Below are 23,046 nucleotides of genomic sequence, written 5' to 3'. Positions count from 1 at the left end.
TCACATAGACTTACGACAGTCTCAACTCCTGTATCCTAACATAGACTTACGACAGTCTCCATCCCGTACTCTAGCTCACATAGACTTATGACAGTCTCAACTCCCATACCCTTACATAGACTTACGACAGTCTCCATCCTGTACTCTAGCTCACATAGACTTACGACAGTCTCAACTCCTGTATCAACTCCTGTATCCTAACATAGACTTACGACAGTCTCCATCCCGTACTCTAGCTCACATAGACTTACGACAGTCTCAACTCCTGTATCCTAACATAGACTTACGACAGTCTCCATCCCGTACTCTAGCTCACATAGACTTATGACAGTCTCAACTCCTGTACCCTTACATAGACTTACGACAGTCTCCATCCCGTACTCTAGCTCACATAGACTTACGACAGTCTCAACTCCTGTATCCTAACATAGACTTACGACAGTCTCCATCCCGTACTCTAGCTCACATAGACTTACGACAGTCTCAACTCCTGTATCCTAACATAGACTTACGACAGTCTCCATCCCGTACTCTAGCTCACATAGACTTATGACAGTCTCAACTCCTGTACCCTTACATAGACTTACGACAGTCTCCATCCCGTACTCTAGCTCACATAGACTTACGACAGTCTCAACTCCTGTATCCTAACATAGACTTACGACAGTCTCCATCCCGTACTCTAGCTCACATAGACTTACGACAGTCTCAACTCCTGTATCCTAACATAGACTTACGACAGTCTCCATCCCGTACTCTAGCTCACATAGACTTATGACAGTCTCAACTCCCATACCCTTACATAGACTTACGACAATCTCCATCCCGTACTCTAGCTCACATAGACTTACGACAGTCTCAACTCCTGTATCCTAACATAGACTTACGACAGTCTCCATCCCGTACTCTAGCTCACATAGACTTACGACAGTCTCAACTCCCGTACCCTTACATAGACTTACGACAGTCTCCATCCCGTACTCTAGCTCACATAGACTTACGACAGTCTCAACTCCTGTATCCTAACATAGACTTACGACAGTCTCCATCCCGTACTCTAGCTCACATAGACTTACGACAGACTTAACTCCCGTACCCTTACATAGACTTACGACAGTCTCCATCCCGTACTCTAGCTCACATAGACTTACGACAGTCTCAACTCCTGTATCCTAACATAGACTTACGACAGTCTCCATCCCGTACTCTAGCTCACATAGACTTATGACAGTCTCAACTCCCATTACCTTACATAGACTTACGACAGTCTCCATCCCGTACTCTAGCACACATAGACTTACGACAGTCTCAACTCCTGTATCCTAACATAGACTTACGACAGTCTCCATCCCGTACTCTAGCTCACATAGACTTACGACAGTCTCAACTCCTGTATCCTAACATAGACTTACGACAGTCTCCATCCCGTACTCTAGCTCACATAGACTTATGACAGTCTCAACTCCTGTACCCTAACATAGACTTACGACAGTCTCCATCCCGTACTCTAGCTCACATAGACTTATGACAGTCTCAACTCCCATACCCTTACATAGACTTGCAACAGTCTCCATCCCGTACTCTAGCTCACATAGACTTACGACAGTCTCAACTCCTGTATCCTAACATAGACTTACGACAGTCTCCATCCCGTACTCTAGCTCACATAGACTTACGACAGTCTCAACTCCTGTATCCTAACATAGACTTACGACAGTCTCCATCCCGTACTCTAGCTCACATAGACTTACGACAGACTTAACTCCCGTACCCTTACATAGACTTACGACAGTCTCCATCCCGTACTCTAGCTCACATAGACTTACGACAGTCTCAACTCCAGTATCCTAACATAGACTTACGACAGTCTCCATCCCGTACTCTAGCTCACATAGACTTACGACAGACTTAACTCCCGTACCCTTACATAGACTTACGACAGTCTCCATCCCGTACTCTAGCTCGCATAGACTTACGACAGTCTCAACTCCTGTATCCTAACATAGACTTACGACAGTCTCCATCCCGTACTCTAGCTCACATAGACTTACGACAGTCTCAACTCCTGTATCCTAACATAGACTTACGACAGTCTCCATCCCGTACTCTAGCTCACATAGACTTACGACAGTCTCAACTCCTGTATCCTAACATAGACTTACGACAGTCTCCATCCCGTACTCTAGCTCACATAGACTTACGACAGACTTAACTCCCGTACCCTTACATAGACTTACGACAGTCTCCATCCCGTACTCTAGCTCACATAGACATATGACAGTCTCAACTCCTGTACCCTTACATAGACTTACGACAGTCTCCATCCCGTACTCTAGCTCACATAGACTTACGACAGTCTCAACTCCTGTATCCTAACATAGACTTACGACAGTCTCCATCCCGTACTCTAGCTCACATAGACTTACGACAGTCTCAACTCCTGTATCCTAACATAGACTTACGACAGTCTCCATCCCGTACTCTAGCTCACATAGACTTACGACAATCTCCATCCCGTACTCTAGCTCACATAGACTTACGACAGACTTAACTCCCGTACCCTTACATAGACTTACGACAGTCTCCATCCCGTACTCTAGCTCACATAGACTTACGACAGTCTCAACTCCTGTATCCTAACATAGACTTACGACAGTCTCCATCCCGTACTCTAGCTCACATAGACTTATGACAGTCTCAACTCCTGTATCCTAACATAGACTTACGACAGTCTCCATCCCGTACTCTAGCTCACATAGACTTACGACAGTCTCAACTCCTGTATCCTAACATAGACTTACGACAGTCTCCATCCCGTACTCTAGCTCACATAGACTTATGACAGTCTCAACTCCTGTATCCTAACATAGACTTACGACAGTCTCCATCCCGTACTCTAGCTCACATAGACTTACGACAGTCTCAACTCCTGTATCCTAACATAGACTTACGACAGTCTCCATCCCGTACTCTAGCTCACATAGACTTACGACAGTCTCAACTCCTGTATCCTAACATAGACTTACGACAGTCTCCATCCCGTACTCTAGCTCACATAGACTTACGACAGACTTAACTCCCGTACCCTTACATAGACTTACGACAGTCTCCATCCCGTACTCTAGCTCACATAGACTTATGACAGTCTCAACTCCCATACCCTTACATAGACTTACAACAGTCTCCATCCCGTACTCTAGCTCACATAGACTTACGACAGTCTCAACTCCTGTATCCTAACATAGACTTACGACAGTCTCCATCCCGTACTCTAGCTCACATAGACTTACGACAGTCTCAACTCCTGTATCCTAACATAGACTTACGACAGTCTCCATCCCGTACTCTAGCTCACATAGACTTACGACAGACTTAACTCCTGTACCCTTACATAGACTTACGACAGTCTCCATCCCGTACTCTAGCTCACATAGACTTACGACAGTCTCAACTCCAGTATCCTAACATAGACTTACGACAGTCTCCATCCCGTACTCTAGCTCACATAGACTTACGACAGACTTAACTCCCGTACCCTTACATAGACTTACGACAGTCTCCATCCCGTACTCTAGCTCACATAGACTTACGACAGTCTCAACTCCTGTATCCTAACATAGACTTACGACAGTCTCCATCCCGTACTCTAGCTCACATAGACTTACGACAGACTTAACTCCCGTACCCTTACATAGACTTACGACAGTCTCCATCCTGTACTCTAGCTCACATAGACTTATGACAGTCTCAACTCCCATACCCTTACATAGACTTACGACAGTCTCCATCCCGTACTCTAGCTCACAGAGACTTACGACAGTCTCAACTCCTGTATCCTAACATAGACTTACGACAGTCTCCATCCCGTACTCTAGCTCACATAGACTTACGACAGTCTCAACTCCTGTATCCTAACATAGACTTACGACAGTCTCCATCCCGTACTCTAGCTCACATAGACTTACGACAGACTTAACTCCCGTACCCTTACATAGACTTACGACAGTCTCCATCCCGTACTCTAGCTCACATAGACATATGACAGTCTCAACTCCTGTACCCTTACATAGACTTACGACAGTCTCCATCCCGTACTCTAGCTCACATAGACTTACGACAGTCTCAACTCCCATACCCTTACATAGACTTACGACAGACTTAACTCCCGTACCCTTACATAGACTTACGACAGCCTCCATCCTGTACTCTAGCTCACATAGACTTACGACAGTCTCAACTCCCGTACCCTTACATAGACTTACGACAGTCTCAACTCCCGTACCCTTACATAGACTTACGACAGTCTCCATCCCGTACTCTAGCTCACATAGACTTACGACAGTCTCAACTCCCATACCCTAACATAGACTTACGTCAGTCAGAACTTCCATATTCTCACACAGACTTACAACTGTCCAAACTCCAATACTAACATAGACATACGACAGTCATGGCGCTAACATCGCAAGAAACGAGGTGCTCGGAGCTTCACATTTCATTCTTCTCTACTGAAGAGATCTGCATGTTTATTTCTCTCCAGGGCCTCAGTTCACGAAGCCATCGTAGCACAGCAACTGTCAACTCCATTCTGTAACAGTCTTACACTAGTCTTAGCTATATCAGATATTAATTGCACATAGTCCTGAGATCTCCATCCTTGATTATCCAGGGTATTATATCTCCATTATGTAATAATACCCCTTGTGGACCAATTCACAATCCTAGCTTTGTCTGGAGTCTAGTTAACACCATGTTAATAACTGCCCACAATCTGCACTGTTCTTTCATTAATGAAACAAGGGACAATGTTACCAGTACAATGACTGTCTTGCTATGAGCCATCTCACATATAAGTGGCATTGTTCAGCGCAGTTAATGCAACAGAAGCCCTGCCCATTCTATTATCAGCCAATCAGAAGACAGTAGTATGTTAGTAGGAGTGGCCTAATTTATTTGTCAGTTTTAGTTTATGGAAACATAAACTCGAAAATTGTTGCTTGGTTCGCCAATGAAATGCCACGGAATGACTTGCAAATTATTTATTCAGGAATAGTTACATAGAAAAAAATGTTGCCTTTCTTGTGTTTGAGTATATGTTGTAAGACGCTATCTGTTGATTCCTAATGACGTACATGTTGTAAATATTGACACTAAAAGTTGGAATGTGTAATATTGCAGCTACATTCCATATCAGGCAAAATGCCCGAATACAAAGTACAGGAAGCCAAAAAGTCCCGCTATATCATAGTGCATTATGGGATATTCAAAATCGGCTGGGATTGGTTGATTCTGCTGTGCACATTCTACATCGCCATCATGGTGCCATTCAACGCCACCTTTCAGGGAAAGAGGCGAGCAAGACATTCCATGTACTCGGATGTTGTGGTAGAAATTCTCTTCATCATAGGTAAGTTCTTCATTAAGTATCATTGAATTACATGTTCTCATGGGCTGCTACGGTGGCGGCCAGATTGTTGATCTGGGTTACAATATGTCCTCAGGAGTGAGTGACTGACTGAATGACTTTGGTTAAATGCCACTTTGAACAGTATTCTAGTTATATCAAAGCGTGTCAGCTTAATGTGGGAGGAAAGCCCAAAGTGATGTTGGTCTCAGACCTTTACCACTTTGGTGAAACCAACGAGCACAAATATGGTGCTGACAAAACTAAACATAATCAGGGCAAACTGGGATTCGAACCCATGATCATAAGTTCCTGTCATGCACAAGGGACACAACTCTGCACAGTGCATTGCAGCACATCAGATGACAGGCCACCCATTGCACCAGGTATTCAGGACCTCATTCCAGTGTAGTGAAGGTTGCACTATTGTCATCTGGGTTAGAATAGGTCCCCAGGACCTCATGCTAGGTGTAGTGAGGTGAGTGTTGCACTATTGTCATCTGGGTTAGAATAGGTCCCCAGGACCTCATGCCAGTGTAGTGAAAGTTGCACTATTGCCATCTGGGTTAGAATAGGTCCCCAGGACCTCATGCTAGGTGTAGTGAGGTGAGTGTTGCACTATTGTCATCTGGGTTAGAATAGGTCCCCAGGACCTCATGCCAGTGTAGTGAAGGTTGCACCATTGTCATCTGGGTTAGAATAGGTCCCCAGGACCTCATGCTAGGTGTAGTGGAGGTGAAGGTTGCACTATTGTCATCTGGGTTAGAATAGGTCCCCAGGACCTCATGCTAGGTGTAGTGGAGGTGAAGGTTGCACTATTGTCATCTGGGTTAGAATAGGTCCCCAGGACCTCATGCTAGGTGTAGTGAGGTGAGTGTTTCACTATTGTCATCCGGGTTAGAATAGGTCCCCAGGACCTCATGCTAGGTGTAGTGAGGTGAAGGTTGCACTATGGTGCCCTGGGTTGGAATAGGTCTCCAGGACTTCAGGCTAGGTGTAGTGAGGTGAAGGTTGCACTATGGTGACCTGGGTTGGAATAGGTCCCCAGGACTTCAGGCTAGGTGTAATGAGGTGAAGGTTGCACTATGGTGACCTGGGTTGGAATAGGTCCCCAGGACTTCAGGCTAGGTGTAGTGAGGTGAAGGTTGCACTATGGTGACCTGGGTTAGAATAGGTCCCCAGGACTTCAGGCTAGGTGTAGTGAGGTGAAGGATGCACTATTGTCATCTGGGTTAGAATAGGTCCCCAGGACCTCAGAATATTTTTAAAAACTGGCATGGAACTATAAAAATACATCACTTAACATTTGTGTATTTTCAGACATAGTATTAAACTTCCGCACATCGTACGTGAACAAGAGTGGACAGGTTGTGTATGAGTCTCGTATGATCGCCATGAACTACATCAAGGGCTGGTTTCTCCTCGACCTGCTGGCAGCCATTCCCTTCGACCTCCTGTACGCCGTACAGATCAACACAGTAAGTCCTCCTCTCTGTCGCCATCTTTGTTTCCTTGTGTCTGTCTCAATGTATACTTGATTTATCTCTGCTTCTTGTACCAACTTCTGTCATAGCATCGTCAGTCGCTCTCCTCTCATTGACTAGGGAGTGTGTATACTTGATTTATCTCTGCTTCTAGTACCAACTTCTGTCATAGCATCGTCAGTCGCTCTCCTCTCATTGACTAGGGAGTGTGTATACTTGATTTATCTCTGCTTCTAGTACCAACTTCTGTCATAGCATCATCAGTCGCTCTCCTCTCATTGACTAGGGAGTGTGTATACTTGATTTATCTCTGCTTCTTGTACCAACTTCTGTCATAGCATTGTCAGTCACAATCCTGCAGTACCATCTTCAGAAATAGCAATGTCAGTCATGATCCTCTCATGGGAAGGTTGATTAAAGACACAACAGACAGGTCATCATATCTTCAAGTGATCAGTCACTGTTTAAATATATTTTTTTAAATTATTCTGAATAAATTTGACAAGCATGTTGGTTAGGGTCACCCCAGGAAATAGGAAGAGAATTTATATGTGTAAATACACAAATAAACATTCACGAACAAAGGTTCCTCTCAATGATTGATTGGTCTGTGACTGCCTCAGTGGTCTAGTGGTAGAGCATCTGCCCGGAGAGCCGAAGGTACGGGGTTCAACCCCGGCTGTGTTAATACCAAAATAATTTAAAAGATGGTACTTGCTGTTACCCTGCCTTGCACTCGGCATTAAAGGGCTCGGAGTCAGTATACTGTGTCTGAGTGGGGTATTCATGTTAAACTGCGGCATGGTATCTCAGTGTGCTAGCACTATAAATCGGCATCAGTTCGGACTTGTACAAGCAGCCACACACACACATGCACACATGCACACACACACACACACACACACACACACGCATGCACACACACACACGCATGCACAGTGCTATATAAGTGCAATAATCTTGGACGCGACGTTAAACCCAGTTTCACCTCACCTGGGGTCAGGTTTGTTCCACTCCAACTTCATTGGACATTTTTTTTCAAACACAGAAGTATTTAACCTGTGTGGAGTCAAGTTTTAAATTCGTAGCTATAACACTGAAGACTGACATGTCTGCATAGTGATTGCTGGTTACTTGTAAGTGACAGCCTCAGTCTGCTTCTGTGCATGCCTCTTGCCTTGCTTGTGGGTTACTGGGATGCTTGAGCTCCGCAAGTTGCATGTAAAGCTACCATCTCCTCAATGTACTCCTCCATACCATCACCCCTGGAACATAATGAACTATGCCAGTCACACATCCTCAGCAGGGTCAACTGTCAGGAAGATGGTTCCACTACAGTAAGCACAGGGGTTCTACTTCTGTCTCCTGTTATGACCAAACAGGTGTGTGTAGAAATACTAACATTATGTCCTAAATGTATCCTCAATTATCCAGTGTAGTTTTTCTCCATTCTATTGTGATAAATACCTTTTCGCCGCCGTAGGTTCATTTTGGAAGTGGCACCACCACCACCTCTCTTGTCATTAAGTCAGCACAGAATTTCTTTCGCTCTTGAGTGTACTTTGATTGGATGGTTATTTTTAGAATCATGCGTTTTGGACAATGCCCGTGGAACCTCCTCCATGGAGCTGCAACTTCACCTGATTCTTGATGTTGATGAAATGAAACGTTTATGTGTTCAACATGCTTGTAATATAGTTTGTAATTGTGACAGTAGTGAGGTTAGAATAGGTCTTCAGCGACCCATGCTTGCTGTAACAGACGACTAACAGGATCGGGTGGCAGGTTCGCTGACTTTGTTGATGCATGTCATCATATCCCAATTGTGTGGATCGTTGCTCATGATGTCAATCACTAGATTGCATGGTGTATTTTTATATTTCTTTCAATGTTAAACTTGAGTATTTGTATTAGACCAACCCGATTTTTGAGTGTTTTGTATCTTCATTCTATCAGGATAAACACCCTTGACCCATTCCCACCAAAGCTTCAGGTTTGGAAGTGACGTCACCATCAGCATGCAAGCAAGTGTTTGAGACATTTAATCAAGTCTGAACACTGCTGTACCTCTTTAGTAGAACAAATGGTTTCCTGAGTATTTGGATGACAATTTGGTGACAACACTGTGATCACTAAGAAGCCATTGATATTCAGATGAGTGCATCTTGATAGTCTTTGGAATGGAATTAAATATATTCAAGCTGCTCTCTCTGTATTCCAATGTAAACAGTTGTCAGAAAAACACTACCAGGGAGTAAACATGTCCTGTGTAACGCTGCACAGGCTGGGGAGATCTGTGGCTCCACCCAATGATGTCATCTCTCATCAGGAGTGGGAGGTTCAATCAAGGGTTCTGGATAGTTTCTACGAGATTTACTTTAAAAAGTATCCACCAGTCAATGTCCACTAATTAGTGTGCCAGGTCTCAAAGCTAGTTCCTAAATACCCCCGTGGTTGTCTACATAGAGATTCCAGGACAGAATAGGTCCTCAATACCCCTATGGTTGTCTACATGGAGATTCCAGGGCAGAATAGGTCCTAAATACCTCAGTGGTTGTCTACATGGAGATTCCAGGGCAGAATAGGTCCTAAATACCTCAGTGGTTGTCTTCATGGAAATTCCAGAGCAGAATAGGTCCTCAATACCCCCGTGGTTGTCTACATAGAGATTCCACGGCAGAATACATCCCAAGAACTCCAAGATTGTTGAAATGGATATTTCAGGGCAGAATATGTCCTAAATACCCCCGTGGTTGTCTACATGGAGATTCCAGGTCAGAATAGGTCCTAAATACCTCTGTGGTTGTCTACATGGAGATTCCAGGGCAGAATACATCCCAAGTACTCCAAGATTGTCGAAATGGAGATTCCAGGGCAGGATAGGGCCTGAATACCCCCGTGGTTGTCTACATGGAGATTCCAGGGCAGGATAGGGCCTAAATACCCCGTGGTTGTCTACATGGAGATTCCAGGGCAGAATAGGTCCTCAATACCCCCGTGGTTGTCTACATGGAGATTCCAGGGCAGAATAGGGCCTGAATACCCCCGTGGTTGTCTACATGGAGATTCCAGGGCAGGATAGGGCCTAAATACCCCGTGGTTGTCTACATGGAGATTCCAGGGCAGAATAGGTCCTCAATACCCCCGTGGTTGTCTACATGGAGATTCCAGGGCAGAATAGGGCCTGAATACCCCCGTGGTTGTCTACATGGAGATTCCAGGTCAGAATAGGTCCTAAATACCTCTGTGGTTGTCTACATGGAGATTCCAGGGCAGAATACAACCCAAGTACTCCAAGATTGTCGAAATGGAGATTCCAGGGCAGGATAGGGCCTGAATACCCCCGTGGTTGTCTACATGGAGATTCCAGGGCAGGATAGGGCCTGAATACCCCCGTGGTTGTCTACATGGAGATTCCAGGGCAGAATAGGGCCTCAATACCCCCATGGTTGTCTACATGGAGATTCCAGGGCAGGATAGGTCCTCAATCCCCCCTGGTTGTCTACATGGAGATTCCAGGGCAGAATAAGTCCTCAATACCCCCGTGGTTGTCTACATGGAGATTCCAGGGCAGAATAGGTCCTAAATACCTCAGTGGTTGTCTACATGGAGATTCCAAGGCAGAATAGGTCCTCAATACCCCCGTGGTTGTCTACATGGAGATTCCAGGGCAGAATAGGTCCTGAATACCCCCGTGGTTGTCTACATGGAGATTCCAGGGCAGAATAGGTCCTCAATACCCCCGTGGTTGTCTACATGGAGATTCCAGGGCAGAATAGGTCCTAAATACCCCCATGGTTGTCTACATGGAGATTCCAAGGCAGAATAGGTCCTAAATACCCCCGTGGTTGTCTACATGGAGATTCCAAGGCAGAATAGGTCCTAAATACCCCCGTGGTTGTCTACATGGCGATTCCAGGGCAGAATAGGTCCTAAATACCCCCATGGTTGTCTACATGGAGATTCCAGGACAGAATAGGTCCTAAATACCCCCATGGTTGTCTACATGGAGATTCCAGGGCAGAATAGGTCCTCAATACCCCTGTGGTTGTCTACATGGAGATTCCAGGACAGAATAGGTCCTCAATACCCCGGGGTTGTCTACATGGATATTCTAGGGTAGAATAGGTCCTCAATACCCCATGGTTGTCTACATGGAGATTCCAGGGCAGAATAGGTCCTAAATACCCCCATGGTTGTCTACATGGAGATTCCAGGACAGAATAGGTCCTAAATACGCCCATGGTTGTCTACATGGAGATTCCAGGACAGAATATGTCCTCAATATCCCGGGGTTGTCTACATGGAGATTCCAGGGCAGAATAGGTCCTCAATACCCCGGGGTTGTCTACATGGAGATTCCAAGGCAGAATAGGGCCTAAATACCCTGTGGATTCTACATGGAGATTACAGGGCAGAATAGGTCCTAAATACCCCCATAGTTGTCTACATGGAGATTCCAGGACAGAATATGTCCTGAATACCCCCGTGGTTGTCTACATGGAGATTCCAGGGCAGAATAGGTCCTCAATACCCCGGGGTTGTCTACATGGAGATTCCACGGCAGAATAGGGCCTAAATACCCTGTGGATTCTACATGGAGATTACAGGGCAGAATATGTCCTAAATACCCCCATGGTTGTCTACATGGAGATTCCAGGACAGAATAGGTCCTAAATACCCCCATGGTTGTCTACATGGAGATTCCAGGACAGAATAGGTCCTCAATACCCCATGGTTGTCTACATGGAGATTCCAGGGCAGAATAGGGCCTAAATACCCTGTGGATTCTACATGGAGATTCCAGGGCAGAATAGGTCCCAAATCCCGTGGTTGTCTACATGGAGATTCAAGGGCAGAATAGGTCCTCAATACCCCCGTGGTTGTCTACATGGAGATTCCACGGCAGAATAGGGCCTAAATACCCTGTGGATTCTACATGGAGATTCCAGGGCAGAATAGGTCCCAAATCCCGTGGTTGTCTACATGGAGATTCAAGGGCAGAATAGGTCCTCAATACCCCCGTGGTTGTCTACATGGAGATTCCACGGCAGAATAGGGCCTAAATACCCCCATGGTTGTCTACATGGAGATTCCAGGACAGAATAGGTCCTCAATACCCCGTGGTTGTCTACATGGAGATTCCACGGCAGAATAGGGCCTAAATACCCTGTGGATTCTACATGGAGATTCCAGGGCAGAATAGGTCCCAAATCCCGTGGTTGTCTACATGGAGATTCAAGGGCAGAATAGGTCCTCAATACCCCCGTGGTTGTCTACATGGAGATTCCACGGCAGAATAGGGCCTAAATACCCTGTGGATTCTACATGGAGATTCCAGGGCAGAATAGGTCCCAAATCCCGTCCCATCTTGCAAAGCCATCAACAATCATGCTGGAACAAATAAAAGGACACAACCATTTTATTATTTATGAGAATGTATTTATTCATAATAAGGGGATGACACCAGGTGTTTGAAAAAAGGTGATTGTATCCTGCCTCATAATAAACACATGCAAAGGCAAGTCAATTGCTCGCCTGAAAAAACATGGGAACATGTGGTCAAAAATAGGGAATAGCATCAGACATAATTTTGGCGAATGATGCATCATGTCAGTAGTTGGTATGTAGCCAGTTCTAAATGTAATAATTACCTGTTTGATCTCAAATCTAAATATTTAGCTCACCTGACTGAAAGTCAAGTGAGCTGATGTCGAGGCCTGTTTTTCTGTCGTCAGTCATCATTCATCAGTCGTAAACAACTGGACCAAAGGAAAGTTCACATACATGTACTTGTGGGATGACATCCCAACCTGTTCAAGAGGTTTGAATCTTATTTTCAATATGGCCACCACAGCAGCCATATTGAAAAAACTATTTACGGACGTTACTCGGCCTTTTTTTATCAAAATGTAATGAAATGAGATACATGTGTAGTCAGAATGAACATGAATGTTCAGGTTTTTCTTGTGATATTTGAAATTTGATTGATTTGCCCTTTGCCCTTTGCCCTTTACCCTTTGACCATGCTCCTATGTTCTCTCCAAATGCATTTCCTCACATTGTAAACATCTCCTCGAGCGATGAAGCTGACACTTGTTCCCACCAATGATGACATCTGAATTTGTGGATCCATGCTCGTGACATCAATGGCTGGATTGTCTGGTCCAGACTTGATTATTTACAGATCGCCGTCATATAGCTGTAATATTGCTGAGTGCAGCGTTAAACAACAAACAAACAAAAATGTTAAAGAAGTTCGAATCTTATTTTCAATATGGCCACTACGGCAGTCATATTTAGAAAGTTATTTATGTTCAGTGTTCAGTCATGGTTGGTCGAAATGTAATGACACTTGGTACATAATGGGTTAACGTATCTGTTCTTGGGTTGTTTGTTTTTTGCTATTTGTCTTCATTTTGACCTTGATTTGTCCCATACACTTTGACCATGTTGAAAGCTGAAACTTCTAATGTCCATTCTTTTTCAAAATTAATAAACCTTGATAATTGTGTAGTTTGTTGTAGGGTTCTGGTTTATTTGTGACCTTTGCACTATGTTCCTAAATTCTCTCAAAATGCATATTTGGCTGTGTAGACTTCTCTTAAAGAGCCAGACTGATGGTGCTGAGAGTGTATGTTCCTCCTGAAGATGACATCACATTTTGAGTTGATGCAGAAAATATTTGAACATCAATGCTGTCAATAACGTTTGTTCAGCATCTGTCTCATTTGATGTTTTAAACTGTTGACTACATATATCCAGGTCAGCTTCAGTGTGGTGGCACTGTGTTTATTATTGTCCTGTCTAAGTGGCCCTTTGATCCAATTGACATGCAGCAAGTTGGAAACTTTGCCATGCTGGTGTATACCACGTTATTACATCCCTTCGTATTTCCTGAGTTGTTTTACCCTGACCAATGAATGCATGCAGCCTACTGAACCCGTGTATGTTGACCGTGCTGTTGTTCATTATATTCCCAAGGTTTATGTTTTCTACACTGAAATTACAGAATACTGGATATCATATCGTGAGTGAACTTTAGCCTTTCACTGGTGATGGAAATATTTCAAAACTATTTTTCACAAGTCTTGGAATGTATACAAGTACATCCTGCATATTATCATCCTTTTGCCTGGATACACTGAGGGAGTGACATTCTGAGAATATGCATGCAACTCTATCCACTCCTCTTATTCTGGTGGTTTTAAAACTGAATGCATCAGCCGTACACCAATCTACTTGTTCAGCATAGACAGGCTAATAGCATTTGCTGAAGGAGTCTCATCTGGATGACAATCGATCATCTAATGAACTTTCAAACCTGGATTTAGGTGTGTAGACCTGTTAGGATATGCGTCCACCTTACAGAGATCAATATTTTATGGGCATAAAAAAAAAGTTATGGCTGCAAAAAAAAGTGAATTCTTTTTGGATGATTGATACAATTAAAGCTGGTGACAGATTGTGAGAGAACGCTCCAACTGTCTGCCTGCTGCTCCATACTGGTCAAGTTGTACTACATGACAGGCAACACATTTCGGCTGTATCAACATTTTGGGATTGAAATCCATTTTGCAAAGTAATTGAACCAGTTTCTCATCCCATCTACAGCACCTTGAAGTGTAATTATATTAGGTGTGTTTGATCCCCTCATGTGTTGGCACTTTTATGAATTCGCTCTGACATTTGGTACTAATAAATGGAATTATTGTGGGGGAAAAACAATTAGGCGAGATAAACTCAATTACTTGCTTCGCAGATTGTTTATACCAAAACTAATTTGTCTTTTCTTTTTAAAGAAATATGAATTAGTGGCTATATTTATTACTGCATTGTGCCTCTTCTCATATTTGCTAGGGTACAATTGTATAATTGTATAGTCCACGCCCACCAGGGGTCAGTTCTATGCTAATCAGAACAAGTTACAGAACACCCACAAGTGTGTTGCAGTACACACCTGTCAGAAAAACTATTGTCACATGAAAAAATCTGTGTTCGTTAACTTCTTTGGAGTATAACGTAACAAGTTTAGATTTAGGATAACACTTAGTCAATTACAAATTCTGGTACTTTTTTGGGGTTGAGTCCCATCCGGGATTCGAACCCAGCTGTGAATTGATAGATGAAGTATTATAGTTATTACCTGTTTGAGGGGGTGTTAGGGTGAGGGTAGGTAGGGTGAGGTAAGGGTAGGGGGTGAGGGTAGGGCGGTGTGTGAATGTATGGGGTATGGGGTTGAGAAGGAGTGGTTCGGGGTGAGGGTTGTAAACTTGTCCTTAAAAATGATAATTTCAATGAATTAATAAATTTGCGGGTATCTATCATTCTCAGACCACCTTCTTCATATTTCCTTATCAAGGTAGATATTTTTATTTTGTCTGGTTTGTTATTCCAAATGAATGTATAAAATAGTTTATTCAATTTTCCAATAAAATCATCAGGTGGGTTTGGAAGTGCTGAAAATATATGAACTAATGTTGAAAGAGTCTTTATAACTGTGATTTTACCTATTAATGTTAGATGTCTTTTTTTCCAGTTTCCCAGTAATCTATTAATATGTTTGAGTCTTTTTCTTGTATTTATTACCCACAGATAATGTAATGTGGGATTAAATATTATTCCCAAGACTTCAAAGTTTCCCTCATGCCAGTCTAGTATTATGTCCTCACAGAGTTTGATGCTGTTTCCTGCCATTGAACCTATCCATATAGCTTTAGTTTTGTCAATATTTACCTTCAGACCGGATATTCTATAAAATGTATTCAAAGTATCAATTGCAGCTCTTAGACACTCTTCAGATCCATCTAAAAATAACTGTGTATCATCTGCATATTGACCTTATTTATACTCCAAATCATTTATTGTTATACCTTTTATGCCTTTATTATTCCTAATCATTATTCCTAGTATCTCAGCTACAAGCAAAAATAGGTAGGGTGAAAGTGGGTCACCTTGTCGGCATCCTCTTTGGTTCTGAAAAAATGTGGAGAGGTGTCCATTTTGTATTACACAAGATGATGCATTCTTAGTTAAGATATTAACCCATTTAATTATGTTTGGTCCAAAACCAAATTTGTTCATAACCAATTCAATAAATATTTTGGAAAGACTTTTCAAAATCAATGAGTAATAAAAGTCCTGCCCTGTTTTGCTCTTTCAGCTCGTACATGATATCATACATGGTTCTCAAATTTTCATTTACACATCGGCCAGGTATAAAGCCAGTTTGGTCACTATGTATAAGCGTATCTAATGTTTTCTTAATTCTGTTTGCTACACAAGAACTTAAAATTTTATATATATAGTATTTAGAAGAGAAATTGGTCGCCAGTTTTTCAGCAGCCTTCTGTTTTTGTTTTGTTTCGGAATACATGTAATTATTCCTCTATTTATAGTTAAGGTAATTTGATTTTTTTGGAAAGTTTCATTTATATACCTAAAAACCAAAACACCTAAGTCATTCCAAAAGAATTTTAAAAATTCAGCTGGAAACCCATCCAGGTCAGGGCTTTTGTTATTCTTCAATGATTTAACAACTTTTGCAAGTTCAAACATTTCAATAGGTTTTTCAAGGCTATCCGCAAGTGAGTTACTAAGTACAGGGGTATCAACATCATCTAATACTTGTCTGACTTCAAAAGTATGTTCCCTTTCAGAACTTCTAGATGAGAATCGGTTTTTGTAAAATTCGTTCTGTTCAGACAGTATTTCGTCACCTTCACCTGGGGGGTGAGGGTTGTTGGTTGAGGGTAGGGGAAGCTGGGGTTAGGGTAGGTGGGGTGGGGTGAAATGAAGGGAGTTGGGGAAAGGGTGGGTGAGGGTAGGTAGGATGGGGTGTGGGTAGGGGTATGGGATGAGGATTGGTGGTTTGGGGAAAGGGTTGGTGAGGGTAGGTAGGATGGGGTGTGGATAGGGGGGATGGGGTTTAGGATTGGTGGTTTGGGAAAAGGATGGGTGAAAGTAGATAGGATGGGGATGGGGTGTGGGTAGGGGGGATGGGATGAGGATTGGTGGTTTGGGGAAAGGTGGGGTGAGTGAGGGTGAAGTGGGGTGAGGTGACACTCAGATCTGTGAAACAAGTATTTAGATTTGTCTGGTCTTATGTTGAAAAACCAATAAAACTGTTTCATTTTACATTTTACATTTTACCCGGATTAAGTGTGTTCTATAATGTTTCTGTGATGACTGTTGAGAGATGTAGGGTATGTTGACTTACATGTAGAGTATCTGGTAGGCTCAAGGTGGAACTCCTGGCTGTCGTGGTGTCATGTCGAACTTCAACAGACTCCAACCAGCAAAGACAGACCATGCGGACATGAAGGAGTACACTGTGCAGAGTTGTGTCCCTTGGCTGTCTCAGCTCATAGCGGCCTGTCCGGATAATCAACCTTCATTGTCACCTTTGCCCACCATTTTCTGTAAACGTCAAGCAACTGTGAATTGTTGTTTTTTATATTCCAAATTAAGACTTACCAGTGTGCTTTGACTGAAATGATTTTCCATTTGAAACTGGTAATTCATAATAATAGTTTAATGCCAACAGATCATGATCATTCTATCATGCTAAATAGTGCCAAAGTTTTGTACAAGGAAAGCACTGCTCAAGGGGTGAAAGGGTAGCCTAGTGGTTATGGTGCTCGCTCGCTACGCCCAGGGTTAGGGTTTAATTCCCCACATGGAAACAATGTCTGCATCCCATTTCAGGTGTCCCCCGCCTAATATTGCTGGAATATATCTCAGAGTGCTGTAATACCATGCTCACTTACTCCTGTTCATTGTGGAGACAACTTTACTCACTCAAGCACTCAAGCACTCACTCACCCACTCTTCACTCACTCACTCACTCACTCACTCACTCCACTAAGATTGACGGTACATGTAATTTCAAACATCACTAACAAAAACTATTGTTATTAGACAATAAAGTAAAGTTTGTAATATATCCAGAAATTCCTTTGCCGTGATGTCCATGATTTTGTTCTATATGAGGTGTCGTTTTACTATTTATCCCTGATTTTATGATATCAGTAATTCATATATTGATATCACAAAATGAATTAGCGATATCACAAATTTGATTTATAGATTGACGACTGGGAGTGTGGGGAGTTTAACTTATTATCAGAATGTCATATTCAGCATAAAAAAAATTAACCTATTTTTTTATATTTTACCAAACAAAATAGCCCCCCAAAATATATCCAATGTATTTTAGGCATGATAAGCAAGACAGAGATTATTGAAATGATTGATAGACATTACTTAGAAGTTGACGGATGACAAAGTAGACACAATTTATGGATAACAACTTATTTGTTTACTGTAAGGTTGACGAGCAACTCATGCTTGCTGTAAAAGGCGACTATGCTTGTCATAAGAGGCGACTAACGGGATCGGGTGGTCAGGCTCACTGACTTGGTTGATGCATGTCATCTATCCCAATTGTGTGGATAGATGCTCATGACATCAATCACTGGATTGTCTGGTCCAGACTCGATTATTTACAGACCGCCGTCATATAGCTGGAATATTGTTGAGTGCGGCGTTAAACAACAAACAAAAAACATGTAAGGCTGACGTTTCGATATAGACACTTATACCATTTTTAAGTCTTATGTTATCCATAAATTGTGTCTACTTTGACAGACATTATTGGTGGCAAGCAGCTTAGTGATTCACTGTAGTAGGACATAAATGGAGAATTCATTTTTTTCATGAAACTAGAATTCTTTTCAAATTTGTGATATCTAAAATTAATTTTGTGATTTCAAAAATTGAATTTGTGATGTCACTAATTCATTTTTTATTCAATAATTTGATTTAGTGATATCTAAAAAAACATAAAGGATTTTTTTGATATCTCAAAATTGATTTGTGATGTCAATACATGAATGATTGATAACACAAGTGTGGGAATAAATAGTACAGCATGCCTGATAGTTCAAACCATAATGTTTCATGATGTACTGACTGAACTGTTATATTTGTTGGAACTGTGAATGCCCACCCACACACCATGACCACAGCAAACAATGTATGGCTGTAACTTGAGATTTAATTCCACCTCCCACGTCGATTATATGCAAATGACAAGCACGTGTCTATCAAGTATTCCTGTTGAATATTTATCACAATGAATATCTGCATGTTTTAATGCAATATATTTTTGTTAAATATTTTGATTACAGGTATATTTTCACAATATGGCTGGAATATTGCTTAAAGTAGTGTGAAACCCCGCTCACTCACTCACTCACTCAGCCTCAGTCGGCCATTTGACCCCTGCAGATCCAGGGTAGAATAGGTCATCAGCAACCCATGCTTGCTATAAAAGGCGACTATGGTTGTCATAAGAGACAAATAACAGCTCACTGACTTGATTGATGCTTGTCATCGTATCCCAGTTGCGTGGATCGATGTTCATGATGTCAATCACTGGATTGTCTGGTCCAGACTCGATTATTTACATACCGCCATCATATAGCTGGAATATTGTTGAGTGCAGCGTTAAACAACAAACAAACAAACAAACAAACATTCAGCCATGTGGTGTCTTCAGTGTTTTAGTGTGGTACTGAAGATATACACTTGACACTGGTATCTTCGTGTCGTGTTCAAACAGGCTACTGTACGAAGGTCAGAGCTCCAGATAAGCTGCGTATCTGCGTAAAATACGCATCAGAAATGCAGAAATATACAATAAAATAACATCAAAGCGTATCAAATACGCAACAAACATTACAGATACGCTACAAAAATAAAACTTGTGCGTATCATCAAAATATTATGAAGTAACCCTGCGTATTCGAATAGCAAATCAGCAACTTATTTGGAAATTATAAACAGGCATTCCTTCAACCTTGCCAAACTCCATGATGACAGTTACATCATAATCATTTGCCATCACACTTTCTTTAGGAACTACCAGTTTGCAGGGACTAGATGAATAGTGTTTTTAAATATTTAACTTAAATATCCACATGTGTAAAAACTAGTGGGTAACAGAAATTGAATACCCATATAGAATTACTGATACCCAATGATTTTAAAATGCATGGGTAAAATACCCACAACACCAAAAGCTTATCTGGAGCTCTGGAAGGTAAAATGATAAGTCAATTGTATGCCTCCGTTTTGAGGGGCATGCAGAAGGTTCAGTCATCTAAGGTGTGGCAATTTGCTGTGCAGAGTTGCATCCCTTGGGCATGCCAGAAGTCTGTGATCATGGGTTCGAATGACAGTTCATCTGGATTGTGTTTCTAGGCTGGTTGGCACCATACCCATGCTCGTGGGTTTCACCAAAGTGGTAAATGTCTGAGAGCTGCATCACTTCAGGCTTTCCTCACACATCAAGCTGACACACTGTGATGTAACTGGAATACTGTTAAAAGTGGTGTATAACCCAACTCACTCACTCACTCAATAGCTATCACCAAAAACTACAGACATAAAAACAGTGACAATGTAAAATGTTAGATTTCAATTGAATGGAAACTAAAGAAAATTGGAAGCCACAAGTTGTTTGACATGGTATACCAGAAACGTGTGTTATTTACAAGTACAATCAGTGTAGCATGGTTCAGGATGAGTCAGTGTCCACCATCATGCATGTTCCCGAGGCAAGGCAGTTACCTGACTACAAAAGTCCAGTTTCCACCCTTGCTGAACTAGGCGGGAATTTCTGGGCTCGATCGTAGCGCCACCAGTGGCTAGTATGAATTATGTCCCTTCTGTGTCCCTCCTATTGACAAATCAGATTCTACCTCTCGTATCACTTGCTTTAGCTTCAAACAAGATGGTGGTGCCCAGTCAAGACGATCTGATCGCTTATCAAGATCTAAGTCGTAATAAACTTCGCGAAGTGCATCAAATCATGTGAGCACCTTGATTAAAAACATTAAAAGATTTGGAAAATATCTGTTGATGCTAAGTTGACGGTACACATGCATTGCATATTCTACAATCAACAGAAATCTTCAAAGCAGTTTACGAATCAGATGTCTAGTTTGTTATGCGATTGTGATGGAACTATGCATAGTCAGGTTAGTCCAGCCAAAATATAACTCCATAAATCCAGCCTAGTTCGGCAAGGGTGAAAACTGGACTTTTATAGTCAGTTAATTCCCTTGCCTCAGGAAGACGGTATCTACATGAGTTGCATCGCCTCAGTAGTAGACCTTTGTGACTGACAAGATGAACTGCATAAAGAGAAATGGTACCTCTTTAAAAAATAGTTTTAAAATCTATGAGTAAGTTAGAATTCCTACGCAGTGTTTGAGTTCCAAGTCTGTTCATCCCTACTGGACATTCAGGAGTATTTCATTCAGTGTTTTTGTTCTGCCATGTTTATAACCAGAGGTTGTAACCTTTATTCATATTCAAGGCATTTAGAAGTGATACACATAAGGAAGAGAATTTATGGAATAACTTCTTTATTATGAGGAACACACTGTTCCAGAGTATATGCTGACTCCTCATCAGGTGAACGATAAAGAAGTTGACATCCATATATTCTCTTCCTCTGTTCATATTATTATTTAGAATGCTTGTCATTCGTCCAAACTAGTTTGGCTGTCTCAGAAGCATCTGTGTGTTGTGTCAAGCATTCTTATAATGTGAACCATGTCCTTTTAACAATAACAGTGTGCCCTGTAAACGTGAACCATGTCCTTTTAACGATAATGGAGTGCCCTGTAAATGTGAACCATGTCCTTTTAATGATAACGGAGTGTCCTGTAAATGTGAACCATGTCCTTTTTACGATAATGGAGTGTCCTGTAAATGTGAACCATGTCCTTTTAATGATGACGGAGTGTCCTGTAAATGTGAACCATGTCCTTTTAATGATAACGGAGTGTCCTGTAAATGTGAACCATGTCCTTTTAATGATAACGGAGTGTCCTGTAAATGTGAACCATGTCCTTTTAATGATAACGGAGTGTCCTGCACATGATAACAAGGTGTCCTTTTAATGATAACACGGTGACCAATCAATAATTAAGAGTTTCCTGTAAATGGTAAAAGAGTGTTGTTTACCCAGTAAATAACATATTTAAATGACCAAGAGAAACAACAGGGTTTATTGTTCTTTATAGCTAAAATGGATCGAATTATCATTAAAACGCCCGCATGTTATAAGAAATGAGCGGGCCACTGTAACTTGATAATGCCCTCATATTGCTTGACGACGGGCCATTATCACGCCCGTTGTTAGGTGATGTCATAGGAAAGGGATAGGTGACGTCACGTTCAATAGTGACGTCATCTGGTTTGTTCTATGACGATTCCATAATTGTAAAAGTGGGTCAGTGACATGTTGATTGCAGTAAATGTTTCAAAAACGTTGTTGTTTCTTTATATTTGATAACAAATTCCATCCATTTTAGCTATGATAAAGGAAACGCTATTTTTCAGGGCATTATCATTTGCAGAAGACCTCGATCTTTTCAACTGCCCTCCTTCATCGGGCAGTTAATGGAAGACCTAAGGCTTCTGCAAATGATAGTGCCCTGAAAAATAGCGTTACCCTTATAATAACAGCAGGACTCAGTAACAGCTGTTGTGAGTTCTTCATGAATGTTCTAAAATTAAGATTTGCAACAACAAAATGTTTGTATCTTCCTCATTTACAAACCCTGTACTGGGCAATATATAAGGGACATTTATTTAACCCAGCAGGATTTCTATTTGATAAATGTTCCCACTTTGTACTTATTTATTTTTTTCCAATATGTACACATTAAAAAGGTGAAGAAACTAAACAACTACTGATGTGTGTCTGAAAGTGTTTGATGTTGAGTTTATTACTTAATATACCAAGGGAAACCAAGGCTAAAATACATTGAAACATTTTCAATTTGTTTTTCTCACCCAGTGTCCCATGTTACAGAGAATAAGTGCCATTTGTCTTGTAGCATCAGTACCCAATGGAATGTTTCGTCAGAATATCAAGAACGGTTATTCCCTGATTTCTATATTTCTTTGTATTGCACTTACATCTGTACCAAACATTTTCCAACATCATGTTGATTTAAATAATCAGATAAAATTATCAGACAATAATAAAAAATATGTATTTCATTTACTGTTTACACACCTATAGATGAACAGATGTGCCTGTTAAACATAAGGAAGTAGACTTGAAATTAATACTTT

At 41.7% G+C, this 23,046-nt stretch overlaps 1 protein-coding gene across 2 annotated transcripts in view; it reads left to right on the top strand.

Moving 5' to 3' along the window:
* The window catches only part of LOC125372325 (potassium voltage-gated channel subfamily H member 8-like), a 351,499-nt gene that overhangs the window by 311,031 nt on the left and 17,422 nt on the right, over positions 1-23,046 (top strand). Inside the window, exons 5-7 of one of the 2 annotated variants that reach the window (XM_048381870.1) lie at positions 5,179-5,407; positions 6,725-6,882; positions 13,901-13,918. In XM_048381870.1, the coding sequence (XP_048237827.1) occupies positions 5,179-5,407; positions 6,725-6,882; positions 13,901-13,918 (405 nt within the window). The remainder of the gene's footprint in view (positions 1-5,178; positions 5,408-6,724; positions 6,883-13,900; positions 13,919-23,046) is intronic. The other variant, XM_048381871.1, reaches the window with a different exon arrangement.

Source organism: Haliotis rufescens, unplaced genomic scaffold (assembly GCF_023055435.1).
Source record: "Haliotis rufescens isolate VD_foot unplaced genomic scaffold, xgHalRufe1.0.p SCAF_4, whole genome shotgun sequence".
NCBI classification, from domain to species: Eukaryota; Metazoa; Mollusca; class Gastropoda; order Lepetellida; family Haliotidae; genus Haliotis; species Haliotis rufescens.
Note: the sequence above shows the minus strand (reverse complement) of the source record. Positions and strands in the feature narration are given on the sequence as shown.